General features: G+C 43.5%; 3 protein-coding genes across 3 annotated transcripts; 1 reads left to right on the top strand and 2 right to left on the bottom strand.

Moving 5' to 3' along the window:
* Positions 1-14,581: 14,581 nt before the first annotated feature.
* On the top strand, positions 14,582-15,361 carry LOC308290150 (proteasome subunit alpha type-4-like; the record flags this gene model as incomplete). The annotated part of the gene is made up of 1 exon (XM_080731925.1): positions 14,582-15,361. One exon carries the CDS (start codon positions 14,582-14,584, stop codon positions 15,359-15,361), a length of 780 nt encoding a protein of 259 aa, XP_080588051.1.
* Positions 15,362-23,364: 8,003 nt separating this feature from the next.
* Positions 23,365-24,288, bottom strand: LOC308290149 (protein YIF1A-like; the record flags this gene model as incomplete). The annotated part of the gene is made up of 1 exon (XM_080731924.1): positions 23,365-24,288. One exon carries the CDS (start codon positions 24,286-24,288, stop codon positions 23,365-23,367), a length of 924 nt encoding a protein of 307 aa, XP_080588050.1.
* Positions 24,289-26,410: 2,122 nt separating this feature from the next.
* On the bottom strand, positions 26,411-27,514 carry LOC308290148 (ubiquitin-conjugating enzyme E2 Q2-like; the record flags this gene model as incomplete). The annotated part of the gene is made up of 1 exon (XM_080731923.1): positions 26,411-27,514. The coding sequence occupies one exon, from the start codon at positions 27,512-27,514 to the stop codon at positions 26,411-26,413; it is 1,104 nt and encodes a 367-aa protein (XP_080588049.1).
* Between the last annotated feature and the right edge of the window lie 205 nt (positions 27,515-27,719).

The following is a 27,719-nucleotide window of genomic DNA, read 5'->3' as shown; positions in this document are numbered from 1 at the left end:
GTGTGGTCAAGTGGTCAGATGGGTGGGCCATGAAAGCTTTACATTTTTTCAAGTGGGCCCTGACCCAAAAAAGTTGGGAACCACTGGACTCGCTAAAACACATCCCAGACTCTTCTCCCTTCTGGCCCCCCATTGCAATTAGAAGACTCACTCCCAAGGCCTAATCTTCCACCGTAATGAAGATCTTAAGACTCCATCTAAGCCTATAGGGTGTGCCAATATGTAGTTCTAGAGCGGCCTTTTCTTGGGTCAACACAGCCTTACACAGGTGTTCTGATTGGTGTAGAGCATTGGTTCTATGCAATCAAACAATTGAAACACCTGTGTTTTGACCCAAAATATGGCCGCTAAGGACTACAATTGCGTCACCGTTGGCACACACTATAGCACTTGCCGCTGCACTTACCCTATAGCTAGACGATCTTGTAGGCTTTAATATGCAAAGGCTAAAATATATTTTAGATAGCTTGACAGATGCCAGGTCATTGTTGGTATAGTTTCAATGTACAGATCTTTTGGGGATATGCTACTCTTTGGACTGATGATGATGCGTTTAATGTTTTAACTTGTGTTGTCCTTGCTTAAGATAAGTAAAGATTGTTCTGGATTAAGAGCATCTGCTAAACGCCTAAATTGTAAATTGTAGGCTACTTCATGAGCTCAACATAAGTTATTGTAGAAAAGCAAAGTGACCTCTGTTGATCCAAAGCTCCAGAAGATTGTGTCTTCATCAAGGACGAGTTCTTCCCCTGCGGAGGCTGACCTCTGGACCACGCCTACATTCTGAACCTTTACACTTCCATCAGGAAGCCACACCCAGTTTACCACATCGTAGCTTGGTAAAGGATCACCGTTCTCATCAAAAGATACTCCATGACCAAATGACGTGGTGAAGTTAATCTTTTCCAGGTAATGCACAAGCTATAGAAATGGTGATGAACCAAATTATGGTTATAATAATATTACAATTAAAAGGATATCTTAATTTGTGGGTCTCTCTCTCTCTCTCTCTCTCTCTCTCTCTCTCTCTCTCTCTCTGTCTATATATATATATATGTATACTTTATATGTACACACACACACACACACACACACACACACACACACACACACACACACACACACACACACACACACACACACACACACACACACACACACAACCAATAATATACCTGTAATGTACACTACCTTCAAGTTTTTATCCAATTATGCATTTTTTTATTATTATCTTTTTTAAATTATTCTAAATTAAAATCATGTTAGCAACAGTTAAGGCCCATTCCCACTGGGCCAGATAACAGGTAAAAAAATATATATTTGCCACAGATAAAAGAAATATCTGTGGCAGATTTTTTTATCTGTATCTACTATCTACCATCCACTTTGAATGGAAAAATATCTGGAGAAAGATATTTTTTTATCTGTTATCTGGCCCAGTGGGAATGGGCCTTAAGAGTTAAATGCGAATTAATATGGGGAAATCTCGCTTTTTCGACAACCCATCATTTCGACTTAGGGTTAGGTTTTAGGGTTAGGTTTAGGTCTTTGTTTTACTGAGGTTAGTGTTAGGGTTTGGGTTAGGTTTAGGCATAGTGGTTAACATTCACCAGGTTAGCATTCACCAGCGTCGGCAGGTTAGCATTTCACCAGGTTAACATTCACCCGCGTCAAAAAGATGTGCCGTCGAAAAGATGCTATGTCGAAATGATGACACGCTCCCATTAACACGATGCGTGCCAAGGCCACTTGAGGGCGCCAGAGTGCCAGAGTCACTCTCATAGACCAGCGCTGTAACATACGGGGACCCACGGTGAGGCCTCCGATTATTTAATTCATTTTATATAAAAAGCCGATATAGTTCGGGATCGGCACCCCGTGAAACGTCGTGCCGCCGACAGCATAGATTCAGTAAAAATTGGGGGGCTGTAAACTTGGCATCTGGCCATTTTCAATGGAATAAATCGTCGGACCACGTAGAATGGCTCGTTGGAAAGCGTAGGACGAGCCAGGACCACCAACGTCTTTACAAGCAGCTCAGGGTAAGTAAAATAGCAAAAGAAATATTGTTTCTTGCCCAAAAAAAGCAGAACCTGTTCGGGATCGGCACACAAAGGGTTTTTAATATCACACCTGCCATGGCTGTATTGTCTGCAAACTGGCACAGCTGTGCCCAGTGAAAGGCCCTCTTCCTGGCGCACACTGCACCATGTCATGGAGGGCGTGGGCCAGAGCGTACACAGCCTTGTACGTGTTATACTCCCACCTGAGGTTAGACACATGGAACAGTGTCGTTTCTGCAGTTCCAAGGTCCTCTTGTCCAGTACAAGCCCCTCCACCAGCATCCACCCACTCTGATGGGAGGGGTGCAAATTTACACTGAAACGTGTGCTCCCAAAACTGCCTGACCTGAAGAAACATGAACACTGAATAAAATAATGTATTTATAATAATTTAGCTTAAAGAGTTTTCATTCACCCCATGGAGACTTGAATTCATGGAAATCTTTTTTGTCGCATTCCTAAGCCAATCATTTGAGGAGACTCTTTGTCTCCATCCATAGGGAACAAAGCAGGCTCTTTGTATCGCCATAGGGAACCACTGCTGGTCATCAGATTATTGGCTTAGGAATGCGACAAAAAACAAAAAATATCCAAAAAGTCTCCATGGGTTGAGTAATCAATAGAAAATAAGATAGATACCTTATATCTCACGGGGGAAATTCAGTTGCCCAGAGGCAGCACAAGTTACAAAGAAGTAAGAAAAAGAAAAAGAGTACTGTAGTGTACAGTCCAAAGAGCAAGCACAAAAAAGAAGAAAATAAACATAAAGTGTCCACAAAACATTCAACGCTCATAAGTGACACGTCACACACACACACACACACACACACACACACACACACACACACACACACACACACACACACACACACACACACACACACACACACACACACAGCTATACTCAAAGCACAACTTAACAAACAGTGCCAAACTAAAAAGTGCACATAACATATATTTTGCGTGAACTATCCCTTTAAATGCTAAATTAAACAAAAGACTCACTATGTTATTTTCACGTCTGTTGTCAGGGTCGTTGTCGGGATGTATTTTTAACAAGAAGTCCTTGAGACCTGGACTCTCCACGACGGATGGCGATGCCCAGGGTGCCATTCAGGTAGGGCATGAAGGCAGGATTCTGGACTCTAATGCGTGTTGCCCAAGCCTCACTGGCTATCCACTGTAGACCTGTGACATTTTGCTTTACCACCTGTTGTGTTGAACAAAATACCTTTGTATACGTATGTTCAGCCTAAAGCAGTGATTCGCAACATGTATTCAGTGGGCCACAATAAAGCAATATTACACGAGAGGGTAGGTTATCAGTGCGAGTTCCGTAGGCAGCGCACACACCCCTCAAGTGTAATATTGCGATTAAGTGCAGTTACCCTAAAATAATCTTTGTAATTAAGACATTAGACAGAAATTTGTAATCTTTTAATGCCTTATTTAGCTACTATGTCCCTAGTCTCGTGAGGCCAGACTGTTGCCTCCGCGATTTGGGCAAATGCTCCCGGCATACAGTCTGGTGCATTGAAAGAAGAACGATGAGTACCGGTTAAAGCGGAAGTGAAGCCTCCTCGTCACTTCCGTTTCCGTCTCACATCGCACACATTTATCATTATATAAATAAAAATCATATAAGCATGTTTAGCTTGCTGCTTAGCAGAAATGACATTTTAAAATATATTTTCTTGAACGGTAATGCCCGTTTCCTTTACTCGCCGTTCGGGAGCTGCTGTTCCAGACTCTATATAGCATTCAGAGATTGTGGAATAGTTGTCTGGCTACGCGAGACTACTATGTCCCTGAACATCACATGAAAACTGCCACGTAGCCACTAGCATAGTGTTGGGAGAGGGAGCCCTTCAGCTCTTTTGCGACCAGCATAGCTAATTTCTTTGTTTGATGAGACCTGTGTGGTAATGCTCATTATTCGCATGGGTAAAAAGCTATTTCAACCAATCAGATTGCTTTGTCAGAACTACGTTGTTGTATCATTTTCTTTATTCATTCAGGTGAAATCTCTTTGAGATACTTTTTATTTTACGAGGAGCGCTGTTTAGTACGGAGCCCTGGATCGGCCATTCAAGGGTAAAAAAAAAAAAAAAGCTACCGTAAATCACCAATTAGTAGCCCGGGCGTTTATTTCGCAAAATGGGGTCGGACCCCGGGCGCTTAAAAGGGATCAGGCGGCTAATGGTAACAGGCTTTTATTTATTTTGGCACTGGCCAGCACTGGGCCATTATTTGGTAAATTTTTCTTTCTCAAACTATATAATAGTAATAATAATCTAAATGTTATAATAAATGTTATAATTATTATTATTATTATTATTACCCTAATTGTTATGAACACCCAGAAAATAGCACATTGCGATCTATTAGACCAAACCTCATTTAAAAAATATCAAGAGTGTATGAAAGCCTTTTATATACTATATTTATACTAAGGGAATCTTTCTCCAAAATAATCTATTACCGCATGCCAGCAAAGACGCATCTAGGTCAAGTTCAACGAGTCAACGACCCAATTAGCGCAGAAGTCCTGCAGCTGGTGCTAGACTGGACTCGCTGACATGACCACTGAACAGCTCCATCCTGACATTAAACCATTATGGTATTGCATTATGATTAAGCTTTCTGCATTCCCCTTGCACCTCAAAATAATGGATTACTTCTTCAAAATGCGGACTGGATAACAAGAGGCAGCAACAGTAGGTAATGAGTCATTCTGATCCAGCTGGTCTTTATATTGGCCAGTCTTTCTCCATCACAACGTTTAAAGTAGCCTATACTCACGCAAACTTTGCATTGTAGCAACGCTTTAGACAGTAATGAATGATGGTCAGTGCGCAGAGAGCAGCAGACTCCTTTTCTTTTTTTTCCTCTCTCTTTTTTTGGTGTCCTTTACAATCTGTTCCCCGACGCACAGTGCGTCCTGCGCGTCATGGTAGCGCAGCACTGGGCTGGGCACCATACAGCCTACATTTGGCTTAGAAGTGTCTGTCCACAGGGCTGTGCTGTGAGCTTGTAGATTTGCTGTTTTCGGCGCACTCCACCGTGACCGTCATGCAACATATGACCCGTAGCAACGCACAGCGAGTGCGGTGCGTTGCAACGTGCTGTCACAGCACTGCTGTGAGCTTGTAGATTTGCTGTTTTCAGCGCACCACTGCCATGCAACATAAATGACCAGTTAAGTTAAATAAATAGCAAATAATACCAAACAACCAAACAAATAATAGCCCGGGCTCTTACATAAAACCTAATAAGGATAATATTAATTGCAAATAACGGCCCAGGCGCTTATACGAACCTTGCGCTTATTTGAAACAGGCGTTTATTGCGCAAAATGGGGTCAGACCCCGGGCGGATATATGGGACCCGGCGGCAGTTTGCCTCCGGGCGATTAATTGGTGATTTACGGTATTTCGTGGCCACGAACTACTATTTCGTGGCCACGAATTACTATTTCGTGGCCACGAATTACTATATCGTGGGCACGAATTACTATTTCGTGGCCACGAAATAATTAATTCATGGCCACGAAATAGTAATTCGTGGCCACGAAATAGCCTTTTTTTTTTTTTTTTTCTCCAATGCCACTAGCCCCCTAGTGGCCATTGGAGAAAAAAAACTATTTTGTGGCCACGAATTACTATTTCGTGGCCATGAATTAATTATTTCGTGGCCACGAAATAGTAATTCGTGCCCACGATATAGTAATTCGTGGCCATGAAATAGTAATTCGTGGCCACGAAATAGTAATTCGTGGCCACAAAATAGCTTTTTTTTTTTTTTTACCCTTGAATGGCCGATCCAGGGCTCCGTAGTTAGCAAGTGGGCCCCAAAATAATTGGCACAACACTAAGATATTGATTATAATAATATAACATAAAAACAAAAACAAAAAGAGATTGTTTTTCTTTAAAACTTGTGACTGTGGAAGAATTGTGACACCGATTAATGGGATCGATTGATTGGTTAAAATAAACATGTGAAAGTGTGAAAGGCACTTGTGTAAAAAGAAAAAACACAGGCAGACTTAATAACGATCAGGAGTGCGGTTCATGAATGTGCAGATTGTTTGTTTGCTTATTGGGCAGATAAATACAAAGACCAAATAAAAAGCAAAATAAGAAAAACTGTAAACATAAGATAAACCATTTCTGACCATTTCAATAATGTTGAATCTAAAGAGTGATTAATTTCTATAGCAATGGAAAGAAAAAAGAAAGAATGCTTGCAAAATTAAGCAACCTAAAATTTCTTCTGAAAGAATGTCTTGACTTCATATAATGTCAGATTCCTTATATTTGTGAATCCCATAATTAACGTTAATGTTAATTAATGTATCACAACCCCAACCTCTTCCATGAGTATAACCATCCAAAATACAAATGCAAAGACAACACAAGCTTTGGATTTCTTCATCACAGTGACAATCCTCTGGAGTTCAGCCGGGTCATTGTCCATGGGCAGAGCCTCCACGTAGGCTAGACAAGCCAACCCAGACCGGTCCAGCTCAGACTGTAAGGATCTGGCAGCACTGTGTCCATAATCATTATCAGTAATCACCAATCCAACCCAGGTCCACCCAAAGTGCCTTAGAACCTGGAGCAGAGCTCGCACCTGGTTGGATGAAGAATGCAATAACCAACACAATAACACGTTCTTATAGGCTAGATTATTCACACCGTGGTTAGTTAGTGAATCTGCAACACAGATTCCACAAAGGGAAAAGACTGAATCATTCTCTTTTGACACTAATAGACCTTCAGCTCCGCAGTAATCTGCAAGAGCAAATAAGAGGCAATATGCAATATCAATTACACTCACTAGAGGGAGGTATTTGTCAAGTGTGTGGAACCTGAAGTACTTGATACCTATACTACATGTTATGTTTTATCTATCTAGCACAGGTTCTGCACCCTTAAATGTCAAAAGAGCCATAAGGACCAAAAAACGAATACAAAATCTGTCTGGAACCGCAAAATAGATTTGAGCAAAACAATGTTAAAACCCTAACCCTAACCCTTACGTTGTAATGCCTAGGACTTCCAATGTAAAAAAAAGACCGTAAAAGGACTTATTTGGGATAACCCTCCTTTTAGGCATGCAGGGTGTTTAACTGTACTTGTACTGTACATTTCTATTGTATTGACTATATTTGTACTGTTCTCCATTTTTGTCTAATAAAATGGGTAAATCAATCAATTTCCATTCAATGTTTTGTAAAGCTACAGAGCCACTAGGAGGGACCTAAGAGCCACAGGTTGCAGACCCCTGCTGTTCACCTGGAAGGCATCACTTGGGACTGTTCTGAAGAAGGATGGGAACTGGTTCCGGTCACTCAGACAGGAACAGGTGGCACCGTAACTGATCTGCAAAAGGTGCAAAACACTATACTGTATATACGTACTTTAAGTATATTTTGTCGATACTTTTGTACTTTGGATTTTGAATGCGGGACTTCTACTTGTAAGAGTATATATCTACATTGCTGCATTGATACTTTTACTTATGTAAAACACGTGAGTGCTTCATCGCTTCGTAAAAGGTGGTTAATAGTAATTAACTTACCATAGGCACTCTGTACAAACCTAGTAGATAGATAGATAGATAGATAGATAGATAGATAGATAGATAGATAGATAGATTTTTATTTGTCATTATTACACAGAACAAGTTCAGTGAACAACGAAATTTGAGCCCAATCCCACAAGGTGCATACAGTGCAAAAAACAAAGTAGAATAAAAAGATAAATAAAAAGATAAAAATCACATAGTGATCGTAATAATAAACTAGCAGCAGAAAATTGGTAACAATACTCAGTCTCTTTATCAGCCCGGCTGACACGATTCCACAGTTTGTCACAGTCAGTGTCCACCGATTTCACAGTTTGTCGCAGTCAGTGTCCACCGTCCAGTGTGGGGTTCCAGGTGTTTTGTACGTCAGGGACGTACAATGTATTGCACTCAGACCCAGGTGCACATCCGAGGTGGCAGCCGATCCGTAGGCTCACAGCGCCCCTCGATGCGAGGCGCTGTGAGCCCACAGATCTTACCTACCCCTCTCAGAGAGCATGTCCTCATTTAGTGCCATAATGGCTCTCGGGTAGAAGCTGTTTTTGTGCCTACTTGTCCTCGTGTTTAGCGCCCTATAGCGTCTGCCCGAAGGCATCAGTTCAAGGTTGCCGTGTCCTGGATGGAAGGGGTCCTCCACGATGCTCTGGGCTTTCCTGAGACAGCGGGAGCTGTGCAGGTCAGCCAGGGAGGGGAGGGGGCGTCCGATGATCTTTTGGGCGGTGTTTACGACCCTCTGGAGCGATGTCCTCTCTGCTGCTGTGCAGCTCCAAAACCACACGTTGATGCAGTATGTGAGGATGCTCTCAATCGAGCATCGGTAGAAGGACACCAGCAGGTCCTGAGGAAGTTGGTTGTTCCTGAGTACTCTCAGGAAGTGCAGTCGCTGGTGTGCCTTCTTGACGATGGCTGAGGTGTTGGTGCTCCAGGTTAGGTCCTCGTCCAGATGGACCCCCAGGAAGCAGAAGCTGGAGGCTCTCTCCACGCAGTCGCCGCCGATAACCAGGGGAGGAATGATTGTGTTTTTCCTCCTGTAGTCTATGACCACCTCCTTGGTCTTGGAGGTGTTCAGGGCTAGGTTGTTGACAGCGCACCACCCCGCCAGTTCCTCTACTTCGGCACAGTATGCAGACTCGTCCCCTTCTGAGATGAGCCCCACCACGGTGGTGTCATCAGCGAATTTAATGATGTAATTTCCGCTGGGGGTGGGAGGTTTGCAGCCGGGTTGGTAGGGCCTGGTAGGTTTGCAGTCGTAGGTGTAGAGAGAGTAGAGTAGGGGGCTCAGCACGCAGCCCTGTGGGGAGCCGGTGCTGAGGTTCAGGCTCGATGACATGTGGCGCCCCATCTTCACCCTCTGGGGGCGATCGGTCAGAAAGTTTTTGATCCACTGACAGATGGAGCTCGATACCCCCAGCTCTGCCATTTTGGACACCAGTCTGTCAGGCACGATGGTATTAAATGCCGAGCTGTAGTCCACAAAGAGCAGCCTCGCATAGGACCCCTTCTGCTCCAGGTGGTTTAGAGTGGAGTGTAGGGCTGTGGCGATGGCGTCCTCTGTGGACCTGTTGGCTCTATAGGCAAACTGGTATGGGTCGAGGTCGGGGGGGAGGACAGAGGTGATATGGGACCGGACTAGTTTCTCGAAGCACTTCATAGCTACAGATGTAAGTGCAACGGGGCGGTAGTCGTTCAGGCTGCTGACAGAGTTCTTTTTCGGCACCGGGATGATAGTGGAGGTCTTCAGGCAGGATGGAATGATGGCCTGAGAGAGGGACTGGGAGAAGATGTTAGTGAATACTCCTGCCAGTTGGTCTGCACAGTCCCTCAGTACCTGTCCCGGGACTCCGTCGGGGCCCGTCGCCTTCCTCGGGTTCACCGCTCTCAGCGTGCGCCTCACCTCGTGCTCCTGTAGTATGAGGTTGCGGCTGCTGTGGGTGTTTGGTGGGGGTGTTGTGACGTCTTCAGGTGCCGCCGCCCTCTCAAAACGTGCAAAGAAGCGGTTTAGCTCCTCCGCTTTGGAGGCGTCGCCGTCAGCCGAGGGACCACTAGGCTTGAAGTTGGTCAGGTGCTGTACACCCTGCCAGACCTCTCTGGTGTTGTTGCTCTGCAGGTGGTCCTCTATCTTGCTCCTGTACTCAGCCTTTGCCTCTCTGATGCCTCTCTTGAGATTGGCTCTGGCAACAGAGTAGAGTTCCTGATCCCCCGCCGTGAAAGCTCTGTCTCTCTCCTTGAGCAGCCTCGTGACCACCTTTGTCATCCAGGGCTTCGTGTTTGGATACACCTTCACTTGCTTGTCTACTGTTACAGTGTCTATGCAGTGCTTGATGTACCCTAGGACTGCTGCTGTGTACTGCTCCAGGTCCTCGTTTTAAAAAATGGACCAGTCTGTGTTTTCAAAACAGTCCTGCAGCTGTCCCATTGCCCCCTCCGGCCATGTTTTCACCGTTTTTGTTGTTATAGGAGCACTTCTCCTTATTGGTGTGTAGGCTGGCGTTAGAAGCAGGGACATGTGGTCAGACGGGTGTTCAACTATGCCACTGCCGAGGGGGGGTTGTTGTCTAGCCCTGTAGCCGTTTTTGATGTTGGAGTACACCTTGTCCAGTGTGTTATTTCCCCTTGTGGCACACTTCACGTGCTGGTATAATTTGGGCAGCACCTTCTTTAGATCAACGTGGTTGAAATCTCCCGCTACAACGTGAACTGCGTCGGGATATCTCCGTTGTTGAGACGTGATCGTGTCGTGTAACACTGCTAGCGCATTGTTAGCATTAGCATCTGGGGCTATATACACAGTGGTGATCAGGACAACACAGTGTTCCCTAGCCAGGTGGAAGGGTCGGCATTTAACTGTTATATACTCCAGATCTTGAGAACAATGGCTGCTTACCACGCTAGAATCTGTAGTCCAGTCATTGTTCAGGTAGATTAACAGTCCACCACCACGTCCTTTCCCGGTAGCCTCCATGTTCCTGTCTTGCCGATGTGCCGTGTAGCCGGCTAGCTCGAAGCTAGCATCGGGTACGTCCTGGCTACCCCACGTCTCCGTGAACAATAGACAACAGCTGTCTCTTACGGGTCTCTGTGTAGTGCGAACCCTCACATCGTCCATCTTGTCCTTTTCTTCTTCTCCCCGAGGCGCGAGCGATCTCGCGTTAGCCAGGAAAAGACTAGGAATCGCGGGACGGTTTGGGTCTCTCCTTAGCCTGTCAACACAGCCACCCCGGCGGCCACGCTTCCTCTTGCGACGAGGCCACCAAGCAAAATCCGTGGGGATGAGCGCTATCTCGGGAGGTAGGTTGTTCTCGGTCTTGAAATCCGGTGAAAAAGGCATTTCACACCGCGATCCAATCTCCAGCAAAGCGGTACGACTATATACAACTTTCGCCCAGCAGTTTACTGTCTGGGACAACAAATAACTATACAATATATACAAAAACACTGCACCGAGGGTACGAGCTTGTCGCGTCGCGTCTGTGCGCGCCGCCATCTTGGATAGTACACTAGAGATAGCGATGGAAGTTGTTGAGGGTCCAGGACCCACAATTCCGAGCACTGGAGGAGACCAGACACAGCTCTCATTCAGCTGAAACCGCTCCTCTTCATTCCCACTGACCAATGACAACGCTGCACGGAACCCTACTCCCATCACTATACAGGAATCATAGATGCTATATCCCAGAGTCACATTGGGCAGCAGGCTGGGCTTCCTGTTGATCTCGTTAATCGCAAAAGCCATGGTCTGTGCCAACCTGAACGCTTGAATGTAAAAACTGAAAGACACAATTCCTTTTGTAACCTTTGTACATTTATTTTTGTAGAAATATGCAGCATAATATCGACATACTGTCTATCCGCGCTGTTCCCCGTGTTCTCTTGACTTGGCTATTATATGTGTTGTACTCACCCAGTGCAAGTGGCCTGCTGCTGTCTCGTGAAAGTGAGCTCAGGGAAGGCAGGGATGGAGTGGATCTGAAACAGACCACCCAGAACAATGTCCCCGGCCTTGTGAAATCTGTCAACATTAAACTGTGCCTGTAACTCACAAGAAGAGGATGGTGAGGAGGACAAAGCAGAGAATGAAGAGAACAAGTACATGTATGAAAGCAGATGTATGTCTAGAGAAGCCCTCATGACTGTCCTCCTCTGACTAACACCCCCCTCCCCTTTCTAAATCCATTGTCCAGTTTCTAAGTTTTATACACAGTGCTGTGCCACCGTATGGCATTACGTAATTTTTCACATCACTCAAACCAGCGAACTCAATGCTGCCCCATCTGTCAGGTTAGCTAGCTGCCCGCAGAAAAATTTAACTCTATATTCAGATAATAAGCATTGCTTTATTATTATTATCTTTTTCACTATCATTAGACAAGCCCTAATATGGAACCTGCAGGGCAAGTGGATAAGGGGTCGCCCGAGAAACACCTGGATCTCACCAGGGTTACATTGGCAACTATTCATCAACAATAGGTTTGATTGTTTGTTTGATTGATTGATTGATTGATTGATTGATTGATTGATTGATTGATTGAATACTGTATTAGTCAGAAATGTAAGAAGGACAAGGTACAGTCAGTCAGACAGACATTAAAGGGATAGTTCACCCAAAAAATCTACAAGCTCACAATGTGTTGCACGCACAGACACAATGTCACCACCTTATCCCTAGGGACAGATTGTTTGTGAGCTCCAGCACCTGGGCAATTGCCAGGGAGTCTCTGAACACTTCACTCAATTAGAGAATGATGCAATCTCTCAGCTCTCATTGCTAAAACTGCACTGCAGAACAGCTCAAAAGGTTCTAGGGTGGTCCTTCACACATGGGGTATAGTGATATGATTGGTTTCTAAAGCAGTGGGTGTAGCTTTGTGTTCTCAGTGTTCATTTAATTCAGTTGTGTCGCAGATGTTGGTGCAATGTTGGAAGATACATTTTCAGGTCCAATGAGACCATTGAGTCTAGACTTTAATTAACAAGGACACTGCCTGTTTACAACTACATTAGCTAGGTCTATAATGGTTGTTAATTCCAAATACCCCAAATGTAGTAATATTGAAACTAGAGAATTGGGCCGCGTACCCAAACCTCCATAAATGGAGATCTTTCGGTCCTTGTCCCTTTTATGCACATATGGACATCCCTGATGTCATCAGTATATGCCCATATATATGCCCATATATGGACCATTATCAGTTTGCTTACAGGCCAGAGGGGGACGGAGGACACTGTAGTGTGGCATGCCTTTTTCATTCCCTTCTCCAACACCTAGATTTATCACCGGACAATTTTGCCTCTATTCCTTTTGTTGATTTTAGTTCTGCTTTCAACACCATCCAACGCCATCACATGATCAAGCAACTGCAACACCTCAGTCCTCAGCATTCCTCCACTCCTCATCCCCTGGATTCACACCTTTTTGAGTATAGACCAAAAACAGAGTAGGTACAGTACATCATTGTGGGCTCGCCTGAATGGGGAGAACACAATGTTATCCTCATTATTTATAGAGTGAGTTCCGTCATGTGAGTTCCGTCGTGTGAGTTCCGTCGCGTGAGTTCCGTCGTGTGAGTTCGGTCGCAGACAGTACAAAGGCAGGGCCCTTAGCCAATGAGGTGCAATTGAGGTGTGGAAAATCTGGGAGTGGTGTTAGCTGGAGTATTGGTTGAGCTTAACATGACAGTTAGCACGCTGTAGAATATAGTCACGAGCGAGCCCACACTGTTTCGGAGGAACAGTATCTCTAGTTCTCAACTGTTATTACCAACATAGGACTCACTTTGGACAATAAACTCAGGTTTGATCAACACATTACATCTATCCATAGCCTAAATATTTTCAGCAAAGACTTCATGTAGATCACTATTATGTTGCCCCTAATCTTCTGCAATTACTGTACAACAAAAGCATTATTCAACCTGTTCTGTTGTATTTGTTCAGACAAAAAAAGAAAAAAGAAATCACTATACTATCCATGCCCAACAGAAACAAACTTTACAGTATTACCTGTATTGCTTCAAAGATCATCAGACTTCCCCCACCCACACTTACTGATATGAACAATAACACACACTTAGCTGTAACTCTCTCTAAAACACATAAACCACTCAACACATTGCCTTGAACACAGCATACCCAGGCATACTGGTAACCCTTCCTTTTACAGTACGGTAATTACCTGGTAATTACACCTGAATGTTCTCTTCTGGGGATACCTGGCACCAGTGTTAATTGTTGACTAAGACTATAAGACTAAGACTAAACAATTTCAGAAGACTAGTCTAAGAAAGTCTAAATGGTGTGTTATTCAAAAGACTAAGACTAAGACTAAGACTAAACCAGAAAAATTAACACTGCCTGGTACAAACATTTTCAGTTGGGCCAAATACAAACAGTATCATTTTGGGAGCATGGAAAGGTTTGAGAGCCACTGAGGGGAGGACACGGCAACACAACAGTGGAACTAGTGGAACCTTGGAAAACCACAGAGAAAGATACTGTAGAACTGGGAGACAATTATAATTGACACGGTTCTATCATGCTTTTCAGAAGATGCGAGTGGCGTCATTTTGTAATTGAACCGGACCTTTCTGACGAAAAGTTCGGTGGTCAGAGACAGTATGGACAGGCCTTTAAGTTAAGGCATAAGAGCTGGTCCTTAAGACAATCAAAATAGAGCCCAGAGTCTTGAAATAGACACTAGTGCTTTAGGATATGATGGAAGTCATGGGATTTGGATTGTCCAAATTTGGGCATAGATGATGTATAAATATGATGATGACATCAATACTCAACCTATAAAATGTTAGACTGTATGCCACAACTTGAAGGTAGTGGAGTTTCACAGCCTAGTGTGAAATCAATACATAATCTAGTTGAAGTTCTAATCAGCATCAAACCTCTCCAAGTTTTGAGTCAACACTAAAGTGAAAATGTCTCGCAGATATGATTCCAGAACAACCATCTTCTCCCCTGAAGGACGCTTATACCAGGTGGAATATGCCATGGAAGCAATAGGTCACGCCGGAACATGTCTGGGGATTCTGGCAAATGACGGCGTTGTGTTAGCTGCAGAGAAACGCAATGTCCACAAACTGCTCGACGACGTTTTCTTCTCCGAGAAGATTTACAAGCTCAACGAGGACATGGCTTGCAGCGTTGCCGGAATTACATCGGACGCCAACGTTCTCACGAACGAGCTGCGATTGATCGCACAGAGATACACGCTGCAGTACGGGGAGCCCATTCCCTGTGAGCAGCTGGTCTCACACCTGTGCGACATCAAACAGATCTACACTCAGTTTGGGGGTAAGAGGCCGTTTGGCGTGTCCCTGCTCTACATGGGCTGGGACAAACACTACGGGTTCCAGCTGTACCAGAGTGACCCCAGTGGCAACTACGGAGGCTGGAAGGCCACCTGCATCGGCAACAACAGCGCCGCCGCAGTGTCCATGCTGAAGCAGGACTTCAAGGAAGGGGAGATGGCGCTGGACGCAGCGTTGGCCCTGGCCGTCAGGGTCCTCAACAGGACCATGGACGCCAGCAAGCTCTCGGCGGACAAAGTGGAGATGGCCACCCTGACACGGGAGGACGGGAGGACGAGGATTAAGGTGCTGAAGCAGACGGAGGTGGAGGAGCTCATCAAGAGGCACAACGCAGACGAGGCCAGAGCAAAGAACAACGTTCCGCAAGAAAGTGAGGCCGGTCTGTAACGCTGTCTACTATGACGTAAGCTCTATGACGTTGTTAATGTGATGCGCGCCATCTCCATATTTGGGCAATGTTTAAACCCATTAACCTCCATTGTCTTCCAGTATACATTTTAAAGAGGCGGTGCCATAGTTTTGTACTTTTTAAGTTTTTCACGTGTCTAGGAGGTTGACAGTATTTCATTAGACCCTCTGGTGTGGTTGCTATGAGCAATTATGTATTCACTTTGTATGTGGGATTTTTTCCTGGAGGCTGCCAACTTGTGGGTCAAAAGTACCGGTCCAAAAACACAGATACAATTCATAGAATCAACCCCTCCCCTTTTACCATTCACCCAACACTGTGGGTGTGGCTAACTTCAGCTGGGTCACCATCCACCATGACAACCAGGCATACTTAATGAACTGGTGGGTGTGGCCACATAAAAACCTAATTTTAACTTTTTCTGTAAACTTTTTGGGAAAAAATCTTTCTCCTAGTATAATCATAATAGCTGTTTTAGAGGGGGAAAAATCATGGCACCCCGTCTTTAAGTTATAAAAACATAAAAAATAACTTGGAGGTTGTCTGAAGTCAAGATCCACTTGACTACTTTTACAAAATATCTTTGAGCCAATTCGTTTTGACCGCGAAAATGTGCACAGAGCACGGACAGAACTGCCCATACAAGGAGATGCACGTGTGTAGAGTTGGGGTGGACGAAATGTAATTCAAACCGTGGGCTATTCTTCTTTTTAGCTGTCACATTCATCTGGTTTCCATGCTAGTTTATAAGAAAATGTCTGTCTGTTAACCTTTAACTTGGCGGGTTTTTTTTATGTAAAAACAATTCATTCTGTAGTGTTTTCTGAAGAGAGCAATGTGACAATACATTTGTTCATTATACCATGTCTCTACCTCTAGTTCTACTGAAACTGCAACTCCTGAAACACTTTTCCAGAAGGTATTGTAATTATTTAAAGGAGTAGTTCACCACCAAAATGATTTTTTGAAGCGGTGAAAACCGCTTCCTATGAGTGGCTTTGTGTGTATCACGCCCATATATGGTCATTTTAGTCCAGAATGAACAGGCTTTTTCAAAAACAGAATGTCCGTTTAATTACCATATATGGTGATCTCAGTCCAGAATGAACAGGGTTTTTCAAAAACACAATGTATGTCACCTCATGTCCATATATGGTCACTCCAGGCCAGAATGAACAGGTTTTTCCTGTCCCGTACGTGCAAAATATCAGTCCAGAATGAATAGGCTTTTTCAAAAAGCAAAATGTGTGTCCCATGTCCATATATGGTCATTTCAGTTCAGAATGAATAGGCTTTATCTGTCCTGTACGTCCAGAATATGTGTGCGGTGTCCCTCCCGGTCAGATGAATGGATACTTTGAGGATTGGTCAAGCTTCACATGATAATTTGGCCTTCAGGTTTTATCTGTCTTGTACATGCAATAGGTCTCACCTATTGCAGCAATGACAAATAGCTGCATAAGAGCAAAAGCAAAGGCACAATAAGAATATACAGATGCTAACAGAATGGTAAAAATCAAACCTCGGTTCGAAGTGAAGTGGTGAATCTTAGTATAGAATTGTCTGGAGAGCCGGTATGACAGCCGGTATAATAGGTTTTAAAAAAATATCCATTCATCTGACCGGGAGGGACACCGCACACATATTCTGGACGTACAGGACAGATAAAGCCTATTGATTCTGAACTGAAATGACCATATATGGACATGGGACACACATTTTGCTTTTTGAAAAAGCCTATTCATTCTGGACTGATATTTTGCACGTACGGGGCAGGAAAAACCTGTTCATTCTGGCCTGGAGTGACCATATATCGACATGAGGTGACATACATTGTGTTTTTGAAAAACCCTGTTCATTCTGGACTGAGATCACCATATATGGTAATTAAACGGACATTCTGTTTTTGAAAAAGCCTGTTCATTCTGGACTGAAATGACCATATATGGGCGTGATACACACAAAGCCATTCATTGGAAGCGGTTTCCACCGCTTCAAAAAGGAGCATTAAGGCAGACAAGAGTAAATACATTGAAAATCTATCAGAAGTTGAAAAATTTAGTAGGCCACAAAGATAACAGAAACTGAAATAATTATAGAGGGATGCAGTTGACAAACAGACTGTTAGATATGAATTATTATACATAATTCTATGTTTGTGTTTGAGTCTCATATGACCATATAAGATATATATATGAACTGAACGTACAGTATGAGACCACATTTTGGTCGGATACTGTAGGGTCAGGCTAAAGATTGCAGGTCATAATAACTTTAGACTATGAAATCATGATATACTGTATAAGTCACGAGTGGTGGAAAATAACCAGCACTACGTGGCACTTTCTTCCTGTTATTTCCTTGTTATGATATAGGAACGAATCAATGAGTTCCTACTACTTCCTTGTTATGATTTAGGGAACAAATGAATAAGTTCCACGACTTCTTACTGTCATAACTGTATGTCTTTATATACTGAATGTAACTTCCATTTTGGGAGAGAGAATCCTCTGTCCTGCCGTTAGGGTGGGCAGAGATTTAGAACTGTTTGTCTCTTTGTCTGTCTCTCCTCAATACAGCAATCTAAGATATACGTCCTTTGGCTCTTTGTCTTATTTTCTCTATGGATTTAGAGATCCATAATTTATTATTAATTGGTCCTTCTCGAGTGGTCAAGCTGCGGTGCGTTTGACCAGCCAGGGGGGGACTTGAGGACCGGTACGGTCCTTCTCTCACCAGGGCTGGCCAAAACGCTCCCGACACGCTTTAAAAGAACAGCTGCCAGGAAAATTCTCTACATTGCTGTATTATCAGACAAAGGAATTTATTTAGACAACAGTGTTATGAGTTTTGGATTAATGTGGAACCGCGTAGACATCCAGGAGCAGCACCGGACCGTGACGAAAGGCTGGATTTTCCACCGATGCACCACCGCCCGGCTGCGCCTCCTGGATTTCTGCGCATCGGCAAATTCCTAAGTGATTAAGATAAGTACATATTTACTAAGTCCCCGTAACGTGTCGTGTCTTTGAATTTTGAATTAACGATGTTAATGTTATGATAATTGATATGATTTGTGAATTATGTTCTCTCTCCGTTGGAGGAGTCCGATAGCTCCTAATAATGTTTTGGTTTGACACGCGTCGTAAATTAATCCTTATCTACTAGATACAGATGGTCGTAAAACTCTTTGTTTCATCTTTGTTTCAGGGTGTATGTACAACACCTTTAATCTATTTTTAACTATCTCTGGTTCGTGCTCTCGCTCTCTCATTGTGATGAGGAGTGCAGAGACAATACTGATTTTCAGACTTTAACTTTTTACGGTACAGTTGTTTTTGTCGTCAGTTTGTCTGGACCCTATGAAGGGTCATTATATGTTTGGCTTATAACCTAGGGCGGGCTTTTTAGGCAGCCTGATTAAAACCATGCTTATAACCTAGGGCGAGCTTTTTAGGCAGCCTGATTAAAACCGTGCTCATATGTCAGTTTGTGGTTATAGCTTGTTATGTCTGGACCATAGGGATGGTCAGCTCATATGTCAGTTTGTGGTTATATAGCTTGTTATGACTGGACCATATGAAATGGTCAGTATTTGTCAGTTATCTGTTTATGTACCGATAATACTGTGTTTATTTAGGTCTCTCACTTTCATGGCTTGGCCCAGCCATTGGAAATTGAGAAACAAATATTTTATCTTTGACTATGTTACTGACCAGTTCTGTTTTCTGTAATATTAAGTACTTTTAAGACATTTTAAAATGTCTCTGAGAAATTAAAGTTAAGATTTAAGATTAAGAATAACTAACTCAAATTATTGATGCCTAAATTAATTTAAACTGTTGTAACGTTAAGATTTAAAAACTGCTAGAGGCTTCTGGCTGTGTATTATACAATAATTTCATTTATGTGATGAATGGATTCTGTGAGAATGAATTTACCGTACTGTATGTGCGTGCGTGCATGCATGTGCGTGTGAGTTAGAGGTGGAATGTGTGAGCTCCACCCCCCCTCTCTCTTCGTCAACGCGTGTGTGCCGTCCCAATAATGTATGTGTGAGTGCGGGCATGCGCCTGTGTGTGCGTAAATGTCGCTTTAACCCCTTATCTGTTCCACTCCCTCTCCATCACTCTTGTGTGAGTGCGTGCGTGAGCGTGCGTGTTGACTGTGATTCATGCCTGTCGAGGTGTGTGCGTATGTGTGCCTGTGTGGCTGGGAGACATCTGCAGCCTTCAAGGTCAGATGGTCTGTGTGTGAGAGAATTGTTTTGGGAACATGTCTTGTTTAGACTTTCCTTTCTCCTATTTTTCGTAAACGTTCTGATTGTTTACTGTCTATGGTATTTTGTTTAATTGCCCTGTTCTTTTACTGTTAAGACTTCATTACCCATAAAGCTCGGTTGGGAACGTCACGTCCCTGGTTACCATAACAACCAAATTAGACCCCATCGCTGGGAAGGACACAAGGTCCCTTTCTCGCACCTAGGGCGTATTACTTATCACTGACAGTTTCAACTGTTCCTCTCCCCTGCTAATGTACTGTACTGAGTGCATGAATTAAAGCCTTTTTCATTGATTTAAACAATTTAAATTATTTGATTTAACTTTTATGTCACAACTATAAGTTGTAACAAGAAGGGGAGTGTTTAATATATTTTAATTGTTTAATATATTTAAATTTTGATTTGATTTTAATTTTAATTTGATTTTAATGTATTTAATTTGTTTTTTCATCGATTTAAGATTTATTTGAAACTTAATTTGAAATGTTTCTGTTACATGGGCTGACGGTGACGGAGAGAGGAAGGCAGTGTGGGGAAGGAGGAATCGGGTCAACTGAAGACAACCACGACTGAGACCCAGAAGAACGACCCCACATCAACTGCATCCTGCGTCCTCCTCCCTCACGTCTCTACAATGCCCCAACGTCAACGTCAACATCACCACGTCATCATCATCACCCTCATCATCATCATCGTCATCATCGTCATCCGATCAATGGTCATCCGATCAACTCATATTTTCTTTTTTCATTTTTCATTCTTTATTCTTTATTTTTATCTGTTTATTCAATTTTAATTCTGTCTTCATTCATCTGTAAGAAACGATGAATGATGTGTCACATTTCTTTAAACTTTAAGGATTTATTCCAGTTCCCTTTTAAAAAAAAAATATATTACAGTCCTTTTCGAAATTTGAATTTATAAATATTATTAAAGTCTTCATAATATTATTATTATTATTACCCTGATAAAATGTTTAATATGGAGGTCATATGAACCTCATACAAAAATGAAAAGGATAGATTGTTAGATATGAATTATTATACATAATTCTATGTTTGTGTTTGAGTCTCATATGACCATATAAGATATATATATGAACTGAACGTACAGTATGAGACCACATTTTGGTCGGATACTGTAGGGTCAGGCTAAAGATTGCAGGTCATAATAACTTTAGACTATGAAATCATGATATACTGTATAAGTCACGAGTGGTGGAAAATAACCAGCACTACGTGGCACTTTCTTCCTGTTATTTCCTTGTTATGATATAGGAACGAATCAATGAGTTCCTACTACTTCCTTGTTATGATTTAGGGAACAAATGAATAAGTTCCACGACTTCTTACTGTCATAACTGTATGTCTTTATATACTGAATGTAACTTCCATTTTGGGAGAGAGAATCCTCTGTCCTGCCGTTAGGGTGGGCAGAGATTTAGAACTGTTTGTCTCTTTGTCTGTCTCTCCTCAATACAGCAATCTAAGATATACGTCCTTTGGCTCTTTGTCTTATTTTCTCTATGGATTTAGAGATCCATAATTTATTATTACAGACCAGCAAGCAGGACTTTTTATATATTTTTTTAAAACCTATTATACCGGCTGTCATACCGGCTATCCAGACAATTCTATACTAAGATTCACCGCTTCACTTCGAACCGAGGTTTGATTTTTTCTTCTATTGATCACTCTCGCCATGCATGAAGACGTGAGTTCAACAATAATCTTTTGATATGTGTCGCATTCGTAAGACAAAAAATTATTCTATGTGTTCTAGAGCTATGAACTCTGTGATCTATACATTCTTCCAATTCTGAATGAATGAATGATTTTATCTGGAGGGCCGAATTGTCATGTGAAGCTTGACCAATCTTCATTTCTGGTCTCATTGGACATGTTTAACACATCGGACGCCCACGTGGTGCCCACGCGCCAATCTCTTTGATGTTTACGTGTGCCCACGACGCGCTCGACGCGTTGTACAGTAAACTATACTGTACTGTAGCTACTGCACTTGGCTACCGCGGTGATGAAACAAACTCCATTTCCCAACATGCAGCGCGAAATTACGTCACCCGGACGTGCTGTCTGTCTCGTTGACTTCCTGTTTAGCGGCTGCACAAAAATGCTGTTTTCTCCGGATTCTCTTCCTTTTTTCTTTTTTTTCTCAAAACGGGTAATAATAAACAGGACATACTTGGATTACATTTACTCAGATTACTTTTCTCGCCAGTACTTCGAAGGTAGGTAAAATGGCGGGTTGCCATGGGCACCAGCAAATTAAACGTCGATTAATTCTGGGCACCCGATGTGTTAATCATCCAATCATCAGCCAGGGACAGACGTTACACACATATTTGGGATGTACGGGACAGATAAAACCTGTTCATTCTGGACTGAAATGACCATATATGGACATGAACAGGACACACAAAGCCACTCCAGATAAAACCTTTTCATTCTGGACTGAAATGACCATATATGGACATGAACGGGACACACAAAGCCACTCCTTGGAAGCGGCTTTCACCGCTTCAAAAATATATAGTAAATTTACCCCCATTGATTTAGTTTGGGGACCCAAATGCTTTTGGGTCTCCATCCGGAATCAATGTAGATGTACTAAGATACCGGAGTGTGTGTGCAGCTGCCATTTCACTGCTGGCATCGAAAAGGCCCTAGAGTCAGGGTTAGGCCCTGTGCTGCAGCTACGCAACCTCCAATAAATCATGTCTGTAAATATACTGCCACCCAATATTTTCATGACTGACACTGTCTCTATTTGTGCGTGTGTTTGTGTCTCTCTCTGCAGGCACTGCAGCTCAGTGTGTCCAATCTTGTTTTATGAATTTGTTGTGATTGTACTGCTTGTATATTCTATGCATTCCACGTTGTTATTCAATAGAAAATAAAGTTATTTATCTTCTTTCTTTATGTAAATTATTTACAATTAAGCAAATCAGCAATAAGAAATATATCCCACCCCTTTGACCTGCAAAGAAAAAGCTTAGGCCAAATACATTTTTCATATGAGTTCTATGATTTTATGTTTGTGTCATTCCAAATGCCTTCCCCTTATTTAATCAGTGTAGTGTGCAGTTGTACGAGCAACAGCAGCGTGTGCACGCCTTCCTTTACATGTAGGTTGGCCTACATGTAAAGGAAATAAATATTACTCAGATGAAAACAAAAATAAATAAGTTAAAATACATTAAAGATTAAAAGACAAACAAATTAGCCTTGTTGTGAGCCACCTGCACTTGGACTGAGTAATATACTGATTATTAATACATAAAGTAGTGTATTGGTTTATACATATATATATATATATATATATATATAATCAATGCACATGCTGGCCCTCTGACCATCTGCGCTCGCACTACATGGCCAGATTTTAAATGATCCTCCCCTCTATTCACACTTTTCTCTTCTTTAAAAAATGACATAATGTTAAAAACAGAAACTGCCATGTTTATTAACGCTTGATATTTCGGTAATTAATGATGTTTCATTATGTTATACTGTGCTGGTATAAATCAGTGAACATCTTTAACTCTTCCAACACAAATGGCAGGGCATCCTTCGCTGTGTGAGTTGACTGACTAGGTCACGGAAAGGCATGTACTGTAGGTGAGCATCATCAGCACAGATTTTGTTCAATACCAATGGATCTGCCACCAAATATTCCCGGTCACCTGACCAGGTGAGAGGTTAGCCAGTAGATGATAAGTGGCTGAAATAAAGCGGTGCCCATGATGATATAATGGCGGAATCGAAGTTTGGAACTCGCTCGCCCGGCGGAGTCAGAAGAGATGGAGCAGAGAATCTTCATCTTCAAAGAATGAACAATGAAGACCATAAGCGCAACGGACGACCACAACAGAGCCAGGTAGTAGCCGGCTCCGCCGAAGAGCAAGCCGCCCAGCACGGCGAGGATCATACCGACATATTTGTATCCGCTGTAGGCGATGAGGTCAAAGGTGGAGAGGTCGCTGAGCACAGTGAGCAGGTACAGACTCAACAGCATGACCGACACCTCGATGATGAGCCACACCAGAGCAGTGCTGGCACACAGACCCAGAACCTCTGGACTGAACCTGTTCTGAAGGCCCAGAGACACCCCAGCCAGTAGAATGTAGGTGATGAAGGCCATGGTGGGTATGTATAGATCGGGAGCATTCACGTCGTTCCTTGGTGTTAGCGGGGGGTCTCGGTAACCCACTTCCCACTCCTGGTGAACGTACGGGAACAGGAGCAGCAGGAGTTTCTTCATGACATATTTGGTGTCGACGTCAAAGAAATTCTTCAGCCTGTTCACAGCCATGAATCTTCCGATCTCTTTGTTCACCATATCCTTTCCCTGGTTGGCCAGCGACGAGGCGTACATCACTCCGACATTGGACACTGGGTCAGCAAGCATGTGGTCGATCCCTGCGCCTCGATCCTGAGGGGCACCCATAGGCTCAGGGATGTACCCAGGGGTGTAGAATGCCTGACTGTTCATTGGTGGTGCTGTGAAGCTGGTGTGTTCGAAGAGGGTGTCACCTGCTGTTGACGGTGGGGGCATCCAAGGAGTTGGCTTGGTTGAGCGATGAACATGGTGCGGCAGGGCCATAGCACACTCACTGCTGCTGTAGTTAACAGCTCAATTTATAGGGGTCTTTTGTGTGATCTGACTTAAAGTACCAAAATCATCCATACCATGATGTCATCTCTATGACATGCACAAGCCAGAGCCATATAAGGAGAGTTGCGTCACCTCTGTTCACTTCATCAGGCCAGTAAGAGGAGCCGAATAGTGACAGGAGCCGAATAGTGACAAAGCCCTGAACCGGATGTTTATGGAATGTGTTTCACTATTTCGAGATTACATTTTTGTTATTATTTGAATTAAATGAAATCCCTTAACCTACAAAACATTTTTGAGTAGAGAGTCCAACCAACGATACTTTCAGTCCCTATTTAGTGTGGTTGCTCTAGGCAACCAGACTATTGTTCTAGGTCTAAAGTTGTCGGAGAACTTCTATGTCACCTAAAGTAAACCTATTTTCATTACTTGCACCAGCAGAGCGCGCAAGTAGTACTTTTGGTGCCGATAGTACAAAGGCAGGGCCTTTAGACAATGAGGGAGCATCGTTCTTGCTGACGTCACCACCAACAAGTACGACCTGATATAAATAACACCTCAACAGAGTGCCAACTTGTCCACCCAGGTACTGTACAGACAGCACCGAAGAGCACCGAAAGTAGTACTTGCGCGCTCTGCTGGTGCACTCGTAGGCCATGTATGGCCACCTCAACAGAGTGCAGTCTAGTTAGTGTGGTTGCCTGAAGGCCGACACACTAATGTTCTCGGGCCGAGTTTATAAAGTAGCATTTAGCCAATGAGGAACCAGCATTCTTGTGACGTCACCTTTATGCAGCTTCCCCATTGTTTAAAAGCAGTTTTTGCTGCTTCCTCATAAGCTAAATGTTACTCAAGTATTGACTTGAATGGGGAAATTCTAAAACCGGGAAACACACTAGCAATTTCCCAGAATTGCATCTTTCTTTTTTTCACCTAAAGTAAACCTGCTTTATTTAACTTTTTTTTTTGTAAACTTTTATGCCACTTTTATTAAAGTTGTACCATGTAACTTTTTTTATAAAACAAATCTTAAAATTGTCCTAACTGTTAAATCGCTAAAGTTTTAGAACACCCACTCCGTTATTTTCAGCTTCTGAAGCCTTATCTTTATATGTTTTCTATGATCCTGGCCGTGGACCGGATTTCGCGCCAAAATGACGTAATCTGCATCTTCTGTATACGTTGTGTATACGTTGCCCAATCACATCGCCGATCATGCACACATGGTACACTACCGGCCAATCACAGCGCATCTTGAAGTGGGGTCGCCATATTTGTAGTCGCCCGTGTGTCTCTTTACTCAAAAGGTAATCTCGCCTACCAGGCAGGGTGAAGTAGTCCGTTTCTCCGGAATGCCTGAACGCACAGGAACCAGGGACCCCTCTAAAGATAGCTCTCGGCGTTGTGGAGGCAGACGCGGGGGTGCGAAAAACGGGCGAAAGACGCGAACGCGACCGCGGTTTGCTATAGGGCTACTGACCACTAGTTGAGCATCTTACACAGTATAGCTTTAAGTAAATCTGTTTTCATTTGATTACAAGTCCATTGAGTTCAGTGGATGTTTTCTGGTGCAATTTTGTGAGAGCAGTGTGTGTGTGTGTGTGTGTGTGTGTGTGTGTGTGTGTATGTGTGTGTGTGTGTGTGTGTGTGTGTGTGAGTGTGTGTGTGTGTGTGTGTGTGTGTGTGTGTGTGTGTGTGTGTCCACCGCTGACTCCAGAAAGAACAGAGGAAGGCGAATCTTTTTTTACAAAAAATAAATTGCCGCAAGAAAACAAAAAGCAGCCTAATAATGGCATTGTGAATCTCAGGCTTCATGTTGGCCATTCTCATGATTTCAGTAAAGGGATCCAGTCTGATCCAAGCTCCAATCGACTTCCATGAGGAAATTAAAGTGAAATATATTCTAAATATAAAACATGTATGTGAAAGTAAGTGCATGGAGGGACATCCGTGAGACACTGGAAGCATCCGCAACAAATCTGGGGATGATCGGTCCAGCGGTTTGCAAGATTACCTCTGGCCACACACATACACATACACACAGAGCTTTTGATGCTACAACTTGTGGCCCTAGTGCAGGAACCATATGGATGCTGGTTATGTCCTTGTCTTAGCCCTCCGCTTGAGGTGGCGTGTACCAGCCATGCTGTTCATGGGTCTGAACCAGATACCTGTAGGACTGCTGTGCACGGTCAGCATTGTACTGGTTGCCTTTGGCTCCAAACTGCACTCGGGCTTCTCCTTTGACGAACGTGGCACTGATCTGCATGATGACGGACTCTATGGAATAGGCGCTGGTCCAGCCCTGCTTTGTGAGAAGCTCCATGCAGATGGCACCTCCGTCCAGAACGTAACCGCCAGTGATCACTGGTGAGACCACCCGCACAAATGGTGGCTCAAAGGGAAAGGTATCTTTAAACGAGACATTTAGCAGAATGCAATCCAGTCCTTCTTTTTGCAGGTCCTTGTGTAGATGGCTGTCTGGGTCCACTGACCTCAGCTTTACGTTCCATTCATAAAGGTTGTCATTGACAAGCTCCACAGAATAGCTGCCCGTCTTGTAGCTCTTGGATCTGTAAATTTCTCTGAGCTCCTTCATCAGCCGGTCCGAAGCTTGTAATGAGCCGGACACAACGCCGTTCGCGTGGTCCTGCGTCTGGGTCTTACGGATCCTCTTCAGGATTGCCAGGTTCTCCTTTTCAACGCCGTCCTCCTCCAACGTATTCCCTTCCGCTGGCTCATTAAAGTCGTACAGTTCCAGGTCTTCTTCAAAGTCCTCTTCCATCTCCTCCTCCTCCTCTTCCTCAGATGGGACTTCATCAGTGGTCCCATGCTTTGGGTCTTGTCCTACGGAGACTTCTGGCAGAGGCTGGTCCAACATCTTCACGTCAGGGTGCTGGGGAAGGTTGTATAGCTGACAGAGGTCACAGATGAGCTTCTTCAGCTGCTGGAGAAGCAGCGTGTTTCCTCTTCTCACGTCTTCCAAACGCTCCAGAACCTGCGCCAGGTTCGGGTCATCAGACTCCACAAACCATATCGGAGGCGTGGAAGGGTAGGACTCTGTGATGTTACAGTGGATGGTCACCGGTTTCTCTCCGCTCGCATTGAACTGACAGCTCAGCTCGTCATGGTTGCAGTCGACGATCCTGAAGCGTTCGTGGTTCGGATCAAAAATAGACTTCAAAAACGTCAGCTCTGCCTTCAGCCCTGACATCTTCCATGCAAGTCAGGACTTAACTATGACAAGTCACAGTGGCAGAAAACAAGATGGACTCCACCGCACTAGTTGGCAGTGTCTAGAAACAAAACCTTGGAGAACAAGCTGACTGATTTAATGTAACTAGCTTGTGTGTTTTTCTTTCCTTCTCTTCTCTTCTCCTTTCTTCCCTGTCCACCTCAATTGCACACTGTGTTGCACA

The sequence above is a fragment of the Nannobrachium achirus genome (assembly GCF_963921795.1).
Source record: "Nannobrachium achirus genome assembly, chromosome: 8".
Taxonomy (NCBI): domain Eukaryota; kingdom Metazoa; phylum Chordata; class Actinopteri; order Myctophiformes; family Myctophidae; genus Nannobrachium; species Nannobrachium achirus.
The sequence above is the reverse complement of the archived record's forward strand: the minus strand, read 5'-3'. Positions and strand labels throughout refer to the sequence as shown.